We start from the raw sequence: 21,378 nt of genomic DNA on the forward strand, positions 1-21,378 counted from the left end.
GGTAGATTCGCCTCCCTTTAATTGTGTTGTGAAGTCCCTCCCTCAATGCAATAGTTATTTAATCAATTCTGTTCTAAATCCAACACTCTCTTATGAGGATGGATTGAAGCCTTTCTTCTTCGAATCTGCAGTTGAACGTGGAGTAGAGAAGTTGCTCAGTCTCGACTCATTAGGAATTGATGAAGAAGTTAAGTTATTGGCTGTGGACAAGGAAAAGATAGAAGAGTTTGAAAGCTCCATCGAGGGGAAATATGTAAATTTACCGTGGTATCATGATAGGATCCCACTGGTAAAAAGTAACTTTGTGACTTCCTTAAAGGTAATGGAGAGAGTGGCAGAGTCCTTAGAAAGGAAAGGAATGTATAATGAGTACCACCAAGTGTTTGAGGATCATGGGGAATGTGGAATAGTGGGCAGTTTTTTGTCCCGCCTGGGAATTATGAAGATTATATTTGTGTTCCTCATAGACTCGTTATTAAGAAGGGAACTGGAGTGACGACAAAAATTCGTCCTGTATTTAACTGCTCCCTGAAACATTGAGAGGGGACGTCGATTAATGACGCTGCCTACATGGGCGTGAACTTATCTGCTAAATTATTGGACTTATTGCTGAGATCCAGGAAAAACGAATATGTCCTTCTAGGTGATATAAGGAAGGCCTGCTTACAAATTCACCTTAAATCGGAAGAGGATAAAAACAGATTTTGGTTTTTCCTTAAAAAAGGGTTGACAAATTATGTACTTACAGGTACAAAACAATTATATTTGGGTTCAATGCTAGCCCCTTCATTCTGAACTTCATTTTGAAATTTTATGCGGAAAAATATGCAAAAGATGCAGCATTGCATGCTATTTCCAACAATTTTTATGTGGATAATCTTGTCACCACTTGTTTTTTCCTTTACTTGTTTATAACAATGTTCGTAGCAGATTGTTAGAGGCAGGATTCGATTTGCGATCCTGCAATTCTAACTGTTTTAAGATACAAGATAAAATATTGGCGGATGAAACTATTTCTTCTCCCTTCCCAGCCTTTGAGAAGGTATTGGGATACCTATATGATCCTATTCGGGACACGTTCAAACTTTCTCCCACTTTAGTGGACCCTGAGGTCAATACCAAACGGGGGATTCTTTCGTAAATATCAGGAGTATATGGCCCTTTATCTATGCTTCTCCCCATCACGATACAGGGGAAGATCATTGTCAGCTCGATCTGGAAAAGCAAGTTGTCGTGGGATGAGCGAATATCTGAAGAGATCAATAAGCTGTGGCAAACCCATGCCAAAGATCTAAATGACTTGGGGAAGTTTGAATTTCCCATGCGCGTATTGTCAGAAAATCAGTCTGTCAAATTTATTTTTTCTGTGACACATCGAAAAACGCGTACGGATTCACCCTGTATGCAAAACAGGGAGCGAATTGTTCTCTGTTGTTTGCAAAGGCCAGAGTGGCCCTAATTAAAGGGGAATCACTTCCCACTTTGGAACTATTGGCTATGTTTTTAGCTCTTAAGGTAGCCCCTCAAGTTTTGGGTGCTGTGGAATCCCTTAACATTGATAATTTTTTCCTGACGTCTAATTTCCAAGCTGCCCTCTCGTGGGTCCTGAACGGTAAAGGATCCAAGAAAAATATATTCATCGAAAACAAGATCGCAGAGATCAAAACATTTTCAGAAGATATTAATATTAAATTTGGCGTTCTACCAAAATTAAAATATGTTTCTTCGTCGGAAAATCCGGCAGATCTTTTAACTAGAGGTATCAATACTTCTAAATTTTCCCAGTTATTCAATTTCTGGATGTATGGCCCGGAACGGCTCAATAGAGATGGCATTGATTGGCCAATCTCAGCCTTACCTTGTCTAAACGAAACTAATAAAAAAATTGCATCACATTTGTACTCTCAGGAGACACGTCCTTCTGAAAATACCTTCCTGTTGGATATTACAAGGTATTCCAGCTTAGCAATCAGCGTCTTAGAAAAAGTGTTGAAATTTTATGATTTGTTATGTCACCATAGTGCTGACAATTTTAATAGGGCCAAATTATTGCTATTTGCTAATATGTAAATGGAGGCCTTCTCTCATGAACTAGGTTACTTGAAACAACCTTCCAGTAAAGTGCCTCCCCCTAGGGTAACTGCCTTAGGGTTATTTCTTGATAAAGATGGGTTGATTAGAACCAGAGGTAGGATACAGAATTCTGATATTCTGCCCTTCAAGGTAAAGTTTCCCCTTTTGTTGGGAAAAAATCATTATTTAACAAAACTGGCAATTAGGGAAGCTCATCTTAACTGTTGCCACATGGAGGTTAATTCAACCCTCAGTAAGTTAAGGCTTTCTGGGGTTTGGATCCCTCAGGGGAGACAAGCCGTAAAAGCTTTTGTGCATACTTGCACCGTATGTAAAAAAAAAATAAATGCTCTGCCTTGTAACAGACCTACATGGTCAATATTACCTGCTCATTGGGTGAACTTTGTTCGCCCATTGAAACAAATCGGTGTGGATTTCACCGGTCAATTTTCTATAAAAGTTGGAAGAGTAGAATTTAAAATGCACATATTACTCTTTGCACGCAATTCACTTGGAATTATTGCCGGATATGAGCACCCGCTCTTTTATGCTGGCCATTGTTAGGTTTACCAATTTATTTGGTATCCCTACGCATGTATATTCCGATAACGCGAAATCTTTTGTTGCGTCCATAATATTGTTATCGAACGTGCTCGAATCGAATTGAAGGAACAATTTAAATCCATACACAACATCCATCGAACTATTCTCCTTTACTCTGGCTGGCAGGGGGAGCCTGAGAGAGACTAATTAAAACTGTCAAACAATGTTTGAGGAAACTGTTAGGCAGAAGAAATTTGGATTATTTTGAATTTCTGATTGCACTTCCTGATGTGCAAAAGGCAATAAATGACAGACCCCTCACTTATATTGCTTCTGCCAACAAAGACTTTAGTATTTTAACTTCAAATCATTTTCTTCAAACAGGATATCAACCTTGTTTGCTTATTAATAATTATGATGCTGAATTATGCCCTGACCCTCCAAATAGGACTGCCTTATTACATTCCCTCGAAATGAGGAATAAATTTGTTGAAAAATTCAATTGTATCTGGCATAATGATTTCCTTTTGTCATTAAGAGAAGTTGATGCCAAAATCGGGAGAAATTGTACCCCCAAGTTATCTGTTGGCGAGATAGTACTTACTTAGACTCCCAATAAAACCAAACAATTTTGGAATCTTGGTAATATAATCAAATTAATTACTGGACGTGACATTAATGTTCGTTCTGCGGTTATTCTTAAGGATGGGTGCTAACAGGTTCATTCCTTAAAAAATCTTGTCCTTGGAAATTAAGGGTAATGATGATATTGCATCAACTGAGTTTATAGAAGAAGGCGGTTCCTTTTTCTGTCCAACCTGTTCTGTTCCTAATGATGGAACATCGCCAATGGTGTGCTGCAATTCCTGTGATAGCTAGTACCATTTCAGCTGCGTAGAAGTTAATCAGCAAGATACTTTAGGAGAGTGGTTTTGTTCTAGTTGTAAGGATGAAGCTCCTGCTTCTGCCAACAAAGACTTTAGTATTTTAACTTCAAATCATTTTCTTCAAACAGGATATCAACCTTGTTTGCTTATTAATAATTATGATGCTGAATTATGCCCTGACCCTCCAAATAGGATGGGTGCTAACAGGTTCATTCCTTAAAAAATCGGTCTATATAGTGGTGCTAACAGGTTCATTCCTTAAAAAATCAGTCTATATAGTGGAAATTAGCTAATGTCTGGATGCATTAGAATTTTGATGTTTAACTTGAAGATTGACAACAGACATATTAATATTAAAACAATTTAATTGAATTAAAGTTGTAATTAACTTGTATTGGGAACAAGTAATGATTATTCATTACTTTTTCCTCTCCTCCTTGGCAGAAAGTTTAACTGAATTGAAGTTATAATTTTTGAATCTCAGTTTAAATTGTCAATAAACATATTAAGGATAAGAAATTTACTGAATTAAAACATATTGAAATTATAAAATTGTCCAAGTTAAGACTTATGTTTATTGGAATAACTTGCTATTCGTCGCTTATCCGACCGTTTTATTAATTAACTTATATTGGGAAAAAGTAATGATTATCTATTTTTCCTCTCCTCCTTGGCAGTGTGTGAGAAATTCCATATACAACCGCCATCTTTCTTTTAGGCCGGTCATAAAACTCTAGTAGCCGTTCTGTGATTGGCTTAAATTTGAATGTGTCAGGTGATTTGACTTGGCGCCTTTTTTGTATTCATGCGTTTATTTTCAGTCTAAGAAAAACACGGGAACGGGATAGACTCAAACCACAGCGGTTCTCTCTCTAGGGAGCCAGGACAATTTCTTCATGGACACCAAACATCGGTCAACGAAGGACACAGCTCTACAAGCAGAGACAACTTATATTGCTGAATCTATTCAAATCAAGGATGACATTCAAGAAACTGTTCGTCATGTTTATTGTCCAAATATTCAATCTTATCTCATTTCTTCTTGAGTCCCAAGGGGTTCACATTATGCCTGATTATAGGCGTCATCATTCCCGCCGAGTTTACAATGAACATTCATGGATCCTTCCAAAGGAACAACGAACTAACATTCCAGCAATAGGAATTTGAACTAAAGGCTCCATGCGTATGGGAGCAAATCGGACCACTGTTTTGCAAAAGGACTTACCAGAACCAAAGAACTTTCATTGCTGTTACTTGTGAATAAATTTTGAGTTTAAAGGTATGGCTTTTGTTTGCGGAATTCATTTGCTTCTGCAGGGAGGAAATTGAGTGGGTAGGAAAGAAATTTCTTACAGAATTACATCGTTGTAGCAAATTTCTGTTTTAAAAGAATGAGAAAATAAATTACAATTTTGTATGCGCATTATTTAAAATAAAATAGTTTATTTTTGCTTGAAACGTATGTTTACTTTTTGTTCGACAGAAAGAAAACCTTTAATTTCTTTAATAAAAGAAAATTATTAAATACATTGTTTTAAAACAAAAAGAAACGGATCACCCCCCTCCAAAAAAACAAAAACAAAAGATTTATCAATTTATGAAATCGTTTGTATTTGTTTAGGCCATATACGCTTGAAGTTTGAAGTTTGTTAATCACTTTTTCGTAAAGAATGTTAAAAAAAATAAAAAAAATAGGATATCATATATGCTAAAAAAAAATATATTTTATATAATAAAAATTACGAAGGAAATCTGATTCACGGGCAATGCTGTATTGCTGCATTTAAACACACTTGCTATGGTATAATTATAATAATAAATCCTGGGAAACACCGAATAAATTTTCTGAACAAAAAAGGAGCAGGTAATGTATGAGAGAATTGTCGTGTAACAAAACGTAAATATCCCCCTTCAAAAAGAAAGGTTTTTTTTTTTTAAAATCCCTGAGTTATGTCATCATAATTATTAGAAACAAAAAATGGAGAAGGTAAATGCCTGTATTTTTATAACCACATAAAATATAATCGTAAACAGATCTTGAAAAATGTAGCTTCTGTTTTGATACTACATTTCTGCTGTTCTATTCCCGGTCAGTAAATGAGAATTCCTTCTAGACTGAGGCACTTTAAATTTTCTCCCAATCCAGCGTATTCTATTAAAAAGTGACTTTGTGTCTGACTAACTCTGCCCTCCTCCTAGGGATACAAGTAAATGAGAACATTATTTAAAATTATTTTTCTCTTTCCCCATACCACCCCCGGGCAGCGGCGTTTAAAAATAAAAAAACTGATTTATTTTGGAGTAAAATTCATAAATTTATCAATTTATAAAATTGTTTGTATTTGTTTAGGCCATATACGAAGTTTGAAGTTTGTTAATCACTTTTTCATAAAGAATGTTTAAAAAAAAACTTATGAAATCATCGTCGTAGAAAATTTCTATTTTTGCTTCAAACATATGTCTACCTTTTGTTCTATTGTTAATAAAAGAAAAATTACTAAATACATGGGGTTAAAACAGAAAGAAACGGATCACCACAAAAAACAAAAATAACAAAAAAATAAACGTTTCTTAAAAATGAAAATTATTGAAAATAAATTTTTAAAAATTACCCTCGATTTTAAACGCAAAATAATAAAATAAAAAATAAAATTAATAAATCAGCTTTAAAAAAATAGATAAAAAGAGAGAGATAGAAAAGAGCGAAAAAGAGAGAGAGAGAGAGAGAGAGAGAGAGAGAGAGAGAGAGAGAGAGAGAGTGTGTGTGTGTGTGTGTAAAATTGACCGAGTGAGAGATAAAACAATATAAATCTATTCGAAATCCACTCATTTCTCTCTTTATTCTTTATTTCACTAATTGTATCTTATTTGGTCATTTCAAACATTATTGGTTGGTTTGCAGAACCCGAATGGCACAGTGATATTTAAAAAAGACATTACTTGACTTCCATCGGGAATTTGGGCTGATTAAATGAATGAGTCTTCAACTTTCATTTCCCTTATCACACACACACACACACACACACACACACACACACACACACACACACACACACACACACACACACACACACACACACACACACACACACACACACGATGATCTTACAATTGTAATTGACCATTGGCACAAGTTCCCATCTCTATAAAATATACAGTTGTTGATTCTATAAGTTGTCATGCGATTTAATTTATGTAATCCCAGTTGTGTCATCAAATACTAATTCAATATTCGGTAATTTTTTTTTTTTTTTACATAGGCATCACCACTTATCAAGGCCAAGAGACAACTCGAGGATAAGGGTTTAAGAGTCTACAGTAGAAATTGGACAATATAGTAATTTATAATCATGTTTCCACTTTTGCTTTAGGCCCCCTTAAAATGGCAAGACCACTACTTAAATTTAATACAATTATCTGTTGCTTATCTCTGCTAACATCAGTTTCGATTTGATATCTAAAAATGTTGAAGTAAACTTGTTCTTTTTCTTTATTAATACACGAAAACACGAAAAGACAAGACGGACGTAACTCTTGTACTGAGTTAGGATTATGGTGTCCGTCTCCAAACGGTCAAGTAAGAACATGGCGTGAAAGCAGAATCATTTGAAATTTATTCTCAACTCCATTATTATTGAATAAGTTTACTGAACAATATCAACTTTTCGTATATACAAAACTCTGAGAGTTTCTTACATTTATTTCAAACTTCAGTTCAGTGATGTTCGTAAATGAATAATTCTTTCTAAATTTAACGACTTTATCTCTTCAATCGGTGTTCACAATACGTGAAGGTGCCTTCTAATCTAAAAAGATTATCTAACCACTTCTCGTGCATTTGCTTCTCCGCATGAATTTCGTGCTTCGCACATGCACATGCAGTTAAATGGGCTGGTAAACAGCAAAAAAAAAAAAACAAAAAAAAACACAGAGGGACATGACTTATCACCTGAATTCTTAAATACAGGGCATATTGATAAGGTTTTCCAGGGTGTTGGAAAGCACTTCTCCTTAAGGCAATGCTTAAACAGTTTTGTAAGTATGGGGGCAAGTTCTGGTTGAAGCTTTTTCAACACTATAATTGGAATGCCGCCAGGGCCAGTTGCTTTACTGCAATCAAGGTTCTTGATTAGCTTGGCGACCTCACACACAGGTATTGTATGTTGCATAGCGTGTTGTCTATTATAGGAGGAAATACGGGGAGTTGATGGCCTTTGTCGCAAAGTGGTTGCAAAGTTCTTGGCAAATAGTTTGGCCTTGTCTGGTGCTGACGAGATAACCTCAGGTCCATTAATGATGGTTGGGATAAAGCGCACGCTTCTGTTTAGGATCCTGTTTGTTATTTGCCAAAACTGGTGGGAACGAAGCCGCTGCTCAGCTACTTTGGATTTAACGGACTTAGCATATAGCTCTCTTGCATTTTTTATTACTCTTACAGTGGTTGCTGGCAGTCCTGAAAACAGCTTTACTCTCGGATGGCGGGGGGCGGTCAATACTTTGCAATGAAAGCGAGGGAGCCCAGTTCCAGAGTTACCTAGTGTGTTAGCATACCACATCACGTTTTCTATTTGGAATAACATTTACCTGTCTGTAGCTTCGAACAGCACTGGAGTAAAAGAATGAGTGAATGCAGTAAAAATGAACGATGTAGTGGATGACGATTCTATCAAACAAATGATGATTTAAACGTTTACTAGAGTAAAAATGATGGTTTGTATCTGGACAGGAATCGAATGTTTTGGTTGACCTGAGTTCTTTGACAACAGGTGTGATGTTTGAACCATTTGGTACTGAACTTTATAAGATGCATACTTGAACCATTTGGTACTGAACTTTATAAGATGCATACTTGAACCATTTGGTACTGAACTTTATAAAGAATGCATTATTCATTAGACAAATGATGCCGAGCATATAAATTTGATAGAACTTGATGCTACACTAAAAGGCCTTAATCTTGCATCACAGTGGCAAGCCAATCTTGTATTACAGTGGCAAGCCAACATCGTACATCTCTGCATCTAACTTATTGTGTGTGTATCACTGGTTGACCGGCACTCTGTCTGGAATGCCATATAATAAGACTAAAGCTGCAAGTAAGATGAAGTATGAAGGCGACTGGATAAATATAGCTTGAAGATTGTCTACTTGATGAATACAGCTTAAAGATTGACATTACTCTGATTTCATCAGAGCAAAATCAGGCTAATAAGTTGACTCTAGTGCCGAAGATATCAATTGATATAGTAGGACAGGGATTTAATCTTTCGCTATCTTAACTGATGAAAAAAGTGTATCCTGAAACTATGAAGGCAGCCATACGATCGGGCGAAGAGTTGATCTGATATTGACCTGGTAGTAAAAAGGAAGTTTGAGGTGGATTGCAGCTTGTATCAGTTATGTTTGGACGTAACACCTTATGATAGCAGACATTTTCTGATATTGCCAAACTGTGACCTGAAGTGTTGACTCAACATGATATCTCAAACTTTATATGTCAATTAAAATCCGTCTTTTGTTAATGTGGTCCTCCACTCGAAATATTAACTGCTAATGGCTCAACATTTCGAGGTCAAGAATTTCAAAAATTTACAGATGAATATGGGTGGCAGTTAGATGATGTTACCGATGCGGTCATACAAATTATCACCTACCAATGATATGATCTAGCCCCTTCATCATCAACTTAAAGCTACTTTACACGCAACACCCAGTTATGGAATTTCATTAACATTAACTAGTCAGATGTTCATTCTTTCAAATTGCTCTGCAATTGATATGGATCAATAAATAGACAGATCAAGATACTATTTTAGCAACCTTCTGCTGATGAATCCCCGTCAACAAAATATTAACTCCGTAATTCCTAAAAACATTGTAGCATGGAGTCATGTGGTTGATACAGCGAAAAACCACCTTGCTTGCACAAACAGAGATTTTGTATTCAAACATTTTTATACAAAAGAGACTGTATTGGTTGATAGATTGAAATGGGCCTTTCTGGATACTGGCCCTATCCTCCTCCATATTCCATTTTCATGAGGCTACTGAGATGGAATCTCCAGAGACATTCAATCCATGTCTTTTAACATACGTTCTGACATTGTCCATGACCCAAAAACTATGCAAGACTGTCTATATCTAAATTTTGACATTTTCAATTTATAGTGTCATCTTTGGAATATTATATTTATAGTGTCATCTTTGGAATATTATATTTATAGCACCATCTTTGGAATATTATACTTATAGCGTCATCTTTGGAATATTATATTTATAGCGTCATCTTTGGAATATTATATTTATAGTGTCATCTTTGGAATATTATATTTATAGTGTCATCTTTGGAATATTATATTTATAGTGTCATCTTTGGAATATTAGATTTATAGTGTCATCTTTGGAATATTATATTTATAGTGTCATCTTTGGAATATTATATTTATAGTGTCATCTTTGGAATATTAGATTTATAGTGTCATCTTTGGAATATTAGATTTTTCACTACTATTCCTAGTTCTCTTATAATTATTAGTAATACCATAAATTTCGTGTTCCATATTCCCTTCAACTATTTGGCATTTATTTACTTTCCTGTCATCTTCACAAATCTATTATTAATTAGGTTTTTCTTTTTTTGTTGATTTAATAATTGTATGCTCTCTACTAGCTTGAATGAGTTTTCTGTATTTAAAAGAACAATAGGGTTCTATGCCTTCCATTATTCAATGCTTTTATCAATGGATTACTTTCAATCATTTTAGACAGCTTCCTGCTTTCATTCGTAATATAGTTTATTATACTATTTCGTCTTTTTATCCACATGGGCTGTTTTTCCTGCTTTCCTCTATCAACTTTTATATAGGCGGTTCTACCCTCATGAGTTTGTGTGATTTCGCAGTCATACTCATATTTTCTTATAATTATTATAGCTATGTTTATTATTAAAAAATATCTTACCGTAATTAAATTCGGGAGGAAAAGCTTTATCATATTTTGTCTGTTTGATAAGAAAATTCAGTGCATCAGATCTACAAAGAAAAATAAGTTAAATGAATGAATTATATCAATGCAAAATGTCAAAAAGGAAAAAAATTCAATTTCAAAAAATTAAGATACGTGGCGTTACACTTTACTTTATTATTTCATAAAAATAAAACTGGAAAGAAATAAATAAAAATCCGGGTCAAAATTTTGCTCTTTTTTAACATAAGTCATTTATTTATTACCGTTACTCTCCCGTCTTGATGCCAGCTTAAAATCTCTCGCTTCTGCTCCACTACACGCCGGCTATATACAACCATTTCTTATATGTCCATCTTTTCTGACCACACTCTTTCTTCTAACTGGCCCATTATTGCCTTCACTTTACTTGTCCATCTCTTTCGGCATCGACTTTGTTTCCCCCAATGTTGTCCTTTTTCCTTTTTCTTCAGACGCAAGGCCAAGCACACTTGCCAATTTGTAAATGCATTCAAACGTTGCTCTATTACAATCCTGCTTCTATTACAATCGCTTGCCATCCATCCTTCCGCTGCTGCTGATATTTTCATACGTGCTCAAATGTGCTCTGTTACATACCTTCCCTTCCAAAACAATTCTTTACAAGAATTTAATCAAACCTGCCTAAGGTAATAAAAGAAAACAAGAAAATAAAACAATCTTAAAAATTCACACAATAAAACATGAATAATTAAATTTACATAAAAATGTCTTAGTGCATAGTCTGCTCGCTATTTCCATGTTATACTTTTTTCAGCAGAAATTCCTTTCCTTATTTATTTATTCTTTCTTTTTTTTAAATTAGTAAAAATAAAGGACTTCCAAATACTCTGCCAAATATTTAAACATGTTGCAAGGGAACTATTTAAGTAGCGAGGATGTATGTTTCTTTTTTTATTTTCAGAAATTTAACTGAAGCAATACTGAAGTGTTTCAGCTTGGTTGTGAACGAATACAGTTTCAAATGTTAAAAATATTTTACAAAGCCAGTTAAATCATTGCAAGACCAAATCAGAGTTTGCATAGTCTTAGATATTTGTTGGTCCTGACAATGTTCGCCAAACTGAAATAGAATATTTTTATTTCAGTAATAAAGTCAGTGTATTACTTTTTGGCAGTCTTCGTAACACACATATTTCAAGATACATTTATACAGATATATTTTTACATAAGAGTTTTTTTTTCGCAGGTTTTTTCTTATTCTCTTACATCAACCCTTGATTTTCTCTCAATATCCCATCATAACATTTATATCTCTTCTTGCTCATTGATAGATTTTTACACCACTGCCCAACTAGTTTTCATTTGGTTAAAACTTTCTCTTAGAAATTTTGACTAAACTAGTTATAACTTTTTTCCTAATCCTATGAGTTATTTGTCTCTTTATTGCTCGGTTGCTTTTAACGAGATTATTTGAGAGAAAACTAGTTAATCTAACCTTTTGTTTAGTTCATCGCCACTTTTTGTCTTTTAACGGCTCAGTTCCTGTTTGGCGAGATTATTCGAAACAGTTACAGTGACATCTGCCGCAATAGGCCAAAGGCATTATCCCTGTCCCCAACTCAATCGGATATCAACATTACACAACAACTATTGCATTTATCCTCTTTGTGACACAGTTTAACCTTATCATTAAGCATCGGCAGTTCTATCTAATGCAAGAACTATTTACTCACTCACTACTCTATAATTTCTGCTCTCCTCTGAGCTTCTTTGTTTGTAAACTGACTAATCAAAAGCCCAGTCACTAACTTCTGATGGTTAGGTGTCGTTGCATACCCTAAAAATCTGACTCGTTGTTTGAATTCTTTCAACAACTTTCGGACTGTCTACAGAAAAAATTTGTCATTATTTACATTCTCCATCTCTATGACCGAGGACTGTGAGCACGCAAATGTTTAGTAGATACTTATATTTGTACCATAGCGGCAATGCAAGCTGCTGCGCTTCATCATCATAAAGAGTTTCAGTTTTAAAGAATAATTTCCTCCATGTCAAATTATCTATTTGACCGCCACATAGCTTTGCATGACTTTATTTCAAAATAATACCTACTTAAAATTTAATCATTTCAGTGTTCCGTATTTAACTAAGTATTTTAAGTAATTTAAGTAGGAAAATACCAACAAAAGCATTACAGATGGTTAAAACCCTCGCAAATAAAACAAACTTACTTATAAAGCGCTCAGTCCGTGCTAAAAATGAGCGCCTTTTCAGTTTCTCGTTAAAAAAAAGTAAAAAAAGACAATGTCTTCATAGTTAATAATGATTTATCACAGTGGCAGAATTAATAATCAGTTATAAGCGACCCAGAGGCTTAGATAAAATTACGACTCTTTATAGAAATAAAGCCAGGTTTATTATTATTTTTTTGAAATTTTTACTACGTATTTTTTACTCTTTTACATGTTATAATTGTTTAAACATTTGTCCCAGGCTTCAAAAACCTCCAGCAATGTTTTTTCAAATTTTTAAACTCATTAATTAATAATAATAAAACTGTCAATTAAACAGTCCGAATAAAACTAACAAAAACATGTTAAAGTAAAAATGGTTTATTTCAAATTCCTATCTACAAAAAAAGCTATTTGCTACAATAAAAAGAGTATGAGACAATATCACTTATAACAATGCATAATAGAGTAGAACATTCGCTTTTAACACTGATACAATATTTATGGTAAACCACGGTACGAACAAAACAAGAAAATATGATTGATAGGACCAAAGAGAATGAGAAAAGATGCAAACCATTGATTCACCAACTGGTGCAATATCCTTTTTTTTCAACTTCTCAACTCCCGGCCTAGTTTATTATTTTCCACTGCGTTTTTATTTCATTTCATAAAAAATAAAACTGGAAGGAAATAAATAAAAATCCGGGTCAAAATTTTGCTCTTTTTTAACATAATTTATTTATTACCGTTACTCTCCCGTCTTGATGCCAGCTTAAAATCTCTCGCTTCTGCTCCACTACACGCCGGCTATATACAACCATTTCTTATATGTCCATCTTTTCTGACCACACTCTTTCTTCTAACTGTATGCTGGTCACAACCGGCCCATTATCGTATATATAAAATATATAAAAATTGTTTGTTTTACAGTTAAAAAAATAAATGAAATGAAATATACGACTTCCTTCGATAGAAATAAAACAAGTTCACTAACCGTAATATTTTGTTAGATCAAAAGTATCCCAATGTACAATTATGATAATTGTAATAATAATCTAAATGGAGATTTTTTTTTCTCTTTAGGAGAATAAAAAAACATATAATTGCCACAGCCAAATATAAGTATAAGGCAACGAAAAATATTTTTTATAGCCACGTGGTTGAACACCGGAACTTTAGGCACCTTCGTGCCTTTACCTACATGTTGATCTGGTAGTGACGTCACGCTGTCACGCTCATTGGCCTGCTCTCTCAGTAGCTGTGGTATGGCACTGATAAAATTGTTTGTATCGCTCATTGCTACAAAAGAATATAAATATTTGCCAGCTATAGTGCATATTCAGACATGGCATTTGTTACTTGTCGATTGTTTGGATGCGATGGCAGATACGTTGGTAGAAAACCGAACTTGCATGATCTCATTTTACCAATTTTAGCCAACACTGTGAAATTCGATATCTGCTTTTAACTGAGAACACAAGTTTTTATTAAATGTCATACACTTTATAAATGTCATCAACTTTGCAATTGCAAACCAAAACTCTATGAAGTTGCATAGCAAAATAGTAATGCAATCCGTCGTACCATATATTGACCCCCCCAGCGATGCGACCATTTTTTTCTTCTACTCATCTTTCTTACATAATAAATCTTCTCTGTCAGCCACGCAAGTGAGGATAAGAGTGATATTGTGCTTCCTCTTCTAAGATAGGTCTTGTCTAATGATATTACCATCAAAACCAGCAAACCCATTATGTCATTTCACGTCGGTAATGTACATGATAGATAAGTACAATTTCCTGAAAGTACCATCTTGGAGTTCATGTTAATTTCATGGATTAATGAAATTTACTCAGCTCTACAAACTCAGCAAAGAAGTTAAAATATCAACTTACTTTTACGATTCTAGTAACATTTTTTGGCATTATTAGGCACCGCCAAAACTGGGGGGGGGGACAGGTAAGTAGTTTTTGACGGACCGACTTTTTAAAAATCTACCAAAAATCAGATAATTATCCAATCAATATGAAATTTTCAGCGATTATTAAGAGAAGAATGAACTTTATAACAGTGTACTTATTTTTCATAAACGATATTTATATGTATATTTTTTGCTTACAACCCCCCCTTGTTTGGAGAGGGTTCCAAATATGCTTAAAATAATCATCTGAAACTGAACAAAACATATTGTCTTGTTGTAAGGGACAGGATTATAGATAAAAAAAACTTGTTTGCATACCTTATTTTGACGTCTGAATATCAGAAATTCGATTGTGTTTAATTATTCCGCTTTTGAGCTTTGAAGTGTGAAATTCAGTGAATATGTTAAGTAAAATAAGTAATTTAAGTTAAGCAAAACAAAAAAAAAAATTTTTTTTTAGTATTTATACGAAAAAAGGCATTTTAAAATCTTTGATAAATCAATTAACAATTTTTTTAGCGAGCCGAATAATGCATGCCCATTATTAAACAGAGCATGCTTTGAAGAATCGATACAAAAAAATTGATAAATATTGTGCCCTTTGTGTTAAAAAATATCATCATTTTTTCGACCCTGCTTGAAAGCGTTTGCCGCCTTTCAATTATGGTGAACCAAACTGCTGAAATATTTTTTTTTATTCTGCTTTAAATTGCCCCCCCCCATTTTGGGGAGCCTGATCCCCTCACACATACACATTAAAAACCAAACTCATACAAATGGTCACCCGTCTGGTACTGGCCAGCCTCAGCGTTAATAATACATTGAAATTTTTGTCACTGAAAAATAAGTTTTTTTTTGGCCTGTTTGGTCTTCGGTAGTTTTGCTTTTTATCAAGTACAAATGTAAACATTCTCTCAAATCGAGGCGAAGTAACTGGTTGCCTATATGAATAAGTGGAATTATTTGAAATCCAGGTACTTATATTATAATATTTTTGCATATTCTCATAGAAAGTCACCCTAATTCTAAGTTAGACAAGAAATAAACAAATTAATTCTTTCAAAAACCACTTTTTAAAACTATTTATATACGTTTTTTTGTGCAAGACAAAAAATGTCAATTGTTAACTTTTGGGGAAATTTTAACATTTAAAATTTAATTAAAAATAGTAGAAAAAGTTTTACATTATTCTGCTTTCTATATGATAAAATTTAGGAGTTTATCTTTCTGGGAAAAAAAGTTACTCAGAAATAATGGATTTTAATAAATGTAATTTCGTTTTAAAAAACAACTTGATTTTCGACCATTTTTGGCGGTGTCTAGGCATTATCAGTGATAACTTTTAGAATGATGTGTATAAAAATTAACAGCAGGTATCGTCGAACTGATGAGTAAAATCCCATATTTAGAATTATAACAACAATATAAACATATACAATGAAATTGTGTGTACGATGATGCAAGTGTGTTTAAAGCCACCTACATGCATTCGAGATGAAAGTATTATTCCTCAATTCGTTAAAAAGCTGCAGTTGAACTGATAAACAAATGAAAATGATTGTCTTATGTCCTCAGAAACATTTTTCACAATACATATCCAAAAGTAAAAAAGAAAATATGGTGAATTAGGCAATAACAATGTATTTTGGTTGGTGACCTATTCGCATTCCAAAATAAAGCAAAACCTATATTAATGGTTATTACCTGTGTAAGCCATAAGAAAAAAAAATATTAAAAATAATTAAGTACCCCCCTCTAAAAATGTTAATAGCAGAGAGTACGCGTGCGAGCGCCAGTATGTATAAATATTAATATATACGGCACAATCACGTTGATACACCGGTTCTCATCCGATCACCGAAGTTAAGCAACGTTGAGCCTGGCTGGATGGGTGACCATTTAGGAATTCTAGGTGCTGTATGTGCTTTCCGCTTATTTCGGCCTTGTTTCCAGTTGTCCTGAACCTCCACTTTTCACTAGTATTCAACAATGTCGACTCAGGAGGGGTGTGCCAGAACAATATCTACTGTAAAAGTAACGACAATGTTAATTTTAATGAAGAATGTGGTTAATATTAAAGCCTAAAATGAAACACCGTTTATAAGGTTTAGAAGCCAATAAAAATCGGGGTCTGACTGTATTAATCGCGTAAGAATCGAAAAAAGTTTATGAAGATATTCGAAAAGGGAGAATAAAATTAAACGTTGTAGACAGTTTAGAGGCTTCCGAATCGGAAGAAAACCGAATAGCGTAATCAGTTCTTTGTAATATTTTAATCCGTGTATAGAGAAAGAATGTTAATCAATTGTAATTAAAAAAAGATGGTTTATTTAGCATTTAAAAAAGGAAGAAATAATGGCTATCTGCATGCGGCGATGTTTTTAGAAAATCGATGTGTTAATATGTGTGTAATCGGAGTATTTTATTTAATTTCTTGTGTAAAGGGGAAACCATGTTTTGAAACGTTTTTTTTTTAATGAGAAAGTATATTCTGGAATGAACGAATAGGTAGTTCACAGCCAATAGGATTAGGTGGAATCTGAGGAAAGAGAAAGCATTATTTGGGAATCGGGAAAAGGAAAGATTATGTTATATATATATATAACTATATGAATCAGAAAATTAGGATGAAACCCCATATATGTCCCAAATACAGAATACCTCCCGGTGTTGGATGGGAGCAGTAGGAGTACTTTTTATTTAGAGGGAAAAATAACAATTACTTCCACTATAAGTCTTTGCGACTGTGATGACAGTTCTCCTAGGATGTAATCTGGAATTTTAAAATAGCGAATAAATGTGTGTAAGATGGTGTTCAAAAGTTACATAATATAGTGGCTAATAGGCTAGACATAATAAATTTGTATGTGGCATCTGTTGGAACAAACCTAGTGTACTTTGGTGTAGATGGGAATTTCTGCAATCAAATTATTATATGTAGATAGGATATGATTATAAATATATGCGTTATGCACTCACCCACATAATGTTTATAATTTTCATTTAATGTTACAGCATATTAACTCTTTATTTATATAATGATATGTTCATACTATCTATCAATATAATACGCTTCATTGTTATAGTTTACATTCTAGTTATCAATGCGTGTTTCATAATGTATGTATATTGTATAGCAGGGTGCATATTAAAAAGATGACGCTGTTTCATATTAAAAGAGATATGATGGGGACATTCATATTGACGAGAGACGGCGGATATATATATATATATATATATATATATATATATATATATATATATATATAACAATGATAAGGGGAGGAGACATTTATACAGCTCTGTGGATGCTTCTTCTTAACTCATATAGCGAGGGTGATAGAGTGATAGATGCACATTTCTTATATTTTCTAACACATTTTAGAGAGGAGGAGAGATACATATTCTGGGAAGGTTTACGCGATGTTCATAATAAGATGATAAACACATTACCATATATATTTGAATGACGACACGAAGACAACAGTTACAAAAATCGATGATGTTCTTTATTTCATTTGACTGGTCAGAATGATGATGACGTCAGGAATTCAAATTCGGGATCTAGATAGTTTAATATTCTTTCCTTCGCTTCCAAAGGAACCTGACTCCAACTCTCTCTCTCTCTCTCTCTGCCTAGCAGACTCAACTGTTCTGCCTCCTCTGCTCGACTTCCGATCGTCGACCCTTCTAATCTGCTAATCCTATCTCCTATTATTGAGAATTTCCTTTTTGCGTTGACGTCAGATGTGTGGTTTCAAAACGTGACCAACTCACGTGTCTCAGCACACGTTCTCCAAACACACTTTCGACAACAAAGAATTCTCAACTAATTTATTTTTTAATTCATAATTCAGTTTTCATGACAGAATGAACAACAAAATTCTTTTTACAATACAAACAATATCTAACTATTTCCAAAAAATAGCTAAATTCTAACATTGCATTTTCTGAATCTATTCTGAACCTTGATTACAAGGTTCGAATCTCGGCTTATCCTAATCTCATTTTCACTTATTTAATGTTCTTCTTATTTACATGAAAAAGGGGACAGCCTTTTCTTGTAACATGTATAATCACGCGGATTTCTTTTCGTGAATCCAAAAGACACATGTGTTGCGGACCAGGTAATCAATTTATTGCATAGGTGTGGGTGTGTGTATATACAGTAAACAGTTCACGCCTTTAACGCATACAATAAACATATACAAATATAACATATATGCATGAGAGAGGTTTTTTACAACGATCTGTTTACTTCAACCGACAAAACGTCCTGTGACAACAAAAGGATAAACAGGCATACCTTAGTGAAATTCTTGTTTTCATCAATTTTTACCGTTACTTTTTTCCTCGTCTGGAGTGAATAACCTTTCCAATATCGATGCATGTTAACCAATTTCTTTTGTTCCAGCTTTATTTCTGATTTCATGGCACTGCAATGATCGCGGAAGCAACGTCAAATTCTTCACTAGCACGTGCATGATTGAAACGTCCGTCGTTCACTTCCCGACTCTTTCTGCCTAACTCCTCGAATCTTATTACATATTATTTTTATTGGAATCTTTTAAGATGAGTAATTTGTGTATTCATATAATTCTTTTGCGGACTGTCATCCTCATCTTCATAGTGGTTGTTGTCTCACCACGTTTCGGTTAACTTATCCTCTGGTCTTCTTCAAGTGATTAACCGCGACAGCATAGGGATGCTGAGTCTCGTAACTGTATCCCTAGTAGTTGTTGTCTTACCATGTTTTGGCCAACTGAACTTCTAGTCGGCTTTGGGTAGGATTTAAACCGTTATCTTTAGACAATGCTCACCTAGAACCGTAGCGATTCAAGGCCTCTGTTCACTGCACCACGGACCCCGAAGTGCCAGAGGTTAAGTTGGCCAAAACGTGGTAAGACAACAACAAGTATGGAAAGCAGTAACTACTGGGGGTACAGTTACGAGACTCAGCATTCTTATCCCGTTGTGGTTAATCACCTGAAGATGAGTTGACTGAAACGCGGTGAAACAACAACAAAAGCCATGAAGATGAGGATAACAGTCTGCAAATAAAAACAATAAATATCCTCGATTCTTGTTAACTATGCCATAAGTTGTTTCTTTGTTCTCTATAATTGTTAACTATACCATAAGTTGTTTCTTTGTTCTCTATAATTGTTAACTCTACCATCAGTTGTTTCTTTGTTCTCTATAATTGTTAACTATACCATAAGTTGTTTCTTTGTTCTCTATAATTGTTAACTATACCATAAGTTGTTTCTTTGTTCTCTATAATTGTTAACTATACCATAAGTTGTTTCTTTGTTCTCTATAATTGTTAACTCTACCATCAGTTGTTTCTTTGTTCTCTATAATTGTTAACTATGCCATAAGTTGTTTCTTTGTTCTCTATAATTGTTAGCTCTACCATCAGTTGTTTCTTTGTTCTCTATAATTGTTAACTATGCCATAAGTTGTTTCTTTGTTCTCTGTAATTGACCTCTGTCGATATCAGACAATTAGACCATTTCTTGATGTCCGTGGTCATGTTTGTTATAGTTATCGATTGTTATTGATTTAAACATTCCTTATCTGTCAAATATATAATTTGTATTTATTTATTTCCAAACTGCATTTTCTAAATTCCTCAAGCTATATTCATAGTCAACTGTGTAAATTGCATATTTACCTAGTAACCGTACTCGATTCTCGTTAACACAGGGCACAATCTGTCACATATGTACTTATTATATTATATTCTATAAAGAAAATAGAAGATATAGTTGATTAATAATATTGTCTTCAGTGCATATCCAATTTTTTAACGAAAACCGAGAAAAATTATGTAACATGATTGCCGCATTAGATACCTCGTAATATTTTACATGAGAAAAATTGTATTTGCTTTGCGATAAGGCTTTTATTTTAATACTGATATAAACATCAGAAGATTTCTTGTAAAAATTCACAGAAAACAAAATTCTCGTTTTCTCATTTGAAAGAGCTACATGTGTTAAAAATACTCAGATTTTTATTTCAATAAGCAAGATTTCGTTGAATAAGGCAAGTAAGCAAAACTCATTCCTTCCATTATTATTTTCCTTGTGCATATACCAGTTGTATATCAGTTGTGTTCAAGTTTATATTCAAGTCGTATCTGCCTTTTCAAATGAATCATTCGGTAGCTTTGTACTTCGGGTACATTTCCATTTATTTCACAACTTGTAGTTTTATCTGTTTTAATAGACATTTCAATAGCAAATCTGTTTAGAGTATTTTAATTTTTATTGTGATATTTTCTAGCACCTCCCACTCCATCTGACATAATTATCGTGTCGTTTTTTGTTTTCGCTGTTTTTTTTTCTAACCAAAACTGGCCATCTCGTTATTTCTGGTTATGTTTGAAATTATATTTTCCCATTTTAATTTTGAACTTCTCAACAATTCTTTGTTAGTTTAATTTCAGTTTTTAATGCTAAAATGGTTATGTTGTTTGCTGCTCCTCATTTAATCGTAGAATCAGATTCGGTTGTCATCAATCATCAATAGCCGGGTTTTCTTAGTCATTGCTGCCAATCAGTTTAAGTTATGTCAAGATAGTTTGCACCTTCACTCATATTTCGCTCATCGAACAAATTTTTTATATCTTTTTCATATGATTATTTTCGTTTGCAAATTTTTAGACCCTAAACAAGAACGAACACATTCTTTGGATGCATTTCTTCAATGTACGTGTTTAACGATGAAAATGATGTTTCAAGATTTGAAGCGTGACAGGCCAACATCG

General features: G+C 33.8%; 1 protein-coding gene across 1 annotated transcript in view; it reads right to left on the reverse strand.

Moving 5' to 3' along the window:
• LOC145256835 (glycine receptor subunit alphaZ1-like) overlaps positions 1–21,378 on the reverse strand; it is a 168,184-nt gene that overhangs the window by 75,808 nt on the left and 70,998 nt on the right. The window contains exon 2 of the mRNA XM_080115608.1: positions 10,464–10,534. Coding sequence (XP_079971734.1) covers positions 10,464–10,534 — 71 coding nt within the window. The remainder of the gene's footprint in view (positions 1–10,463; positions 10,535–21,378) is intronic.

The sequence above is a fragment of the Euprymna scolopes genome, chromosome 3 (genome assembly GCF_053919585.1).
Source record: "Euprymna scolopes isolate OS-2025 chromosome 3, ASM5391958v1, whole genome shotgun sequence".
Classification (NCBI taxonomy): domain Eukaryota; kingdom Metazoa; phylum Mollusca; class Cephalopoda; order Sepiida; family Sepiolidae; genus Euprymna; species Euprymna scolopes.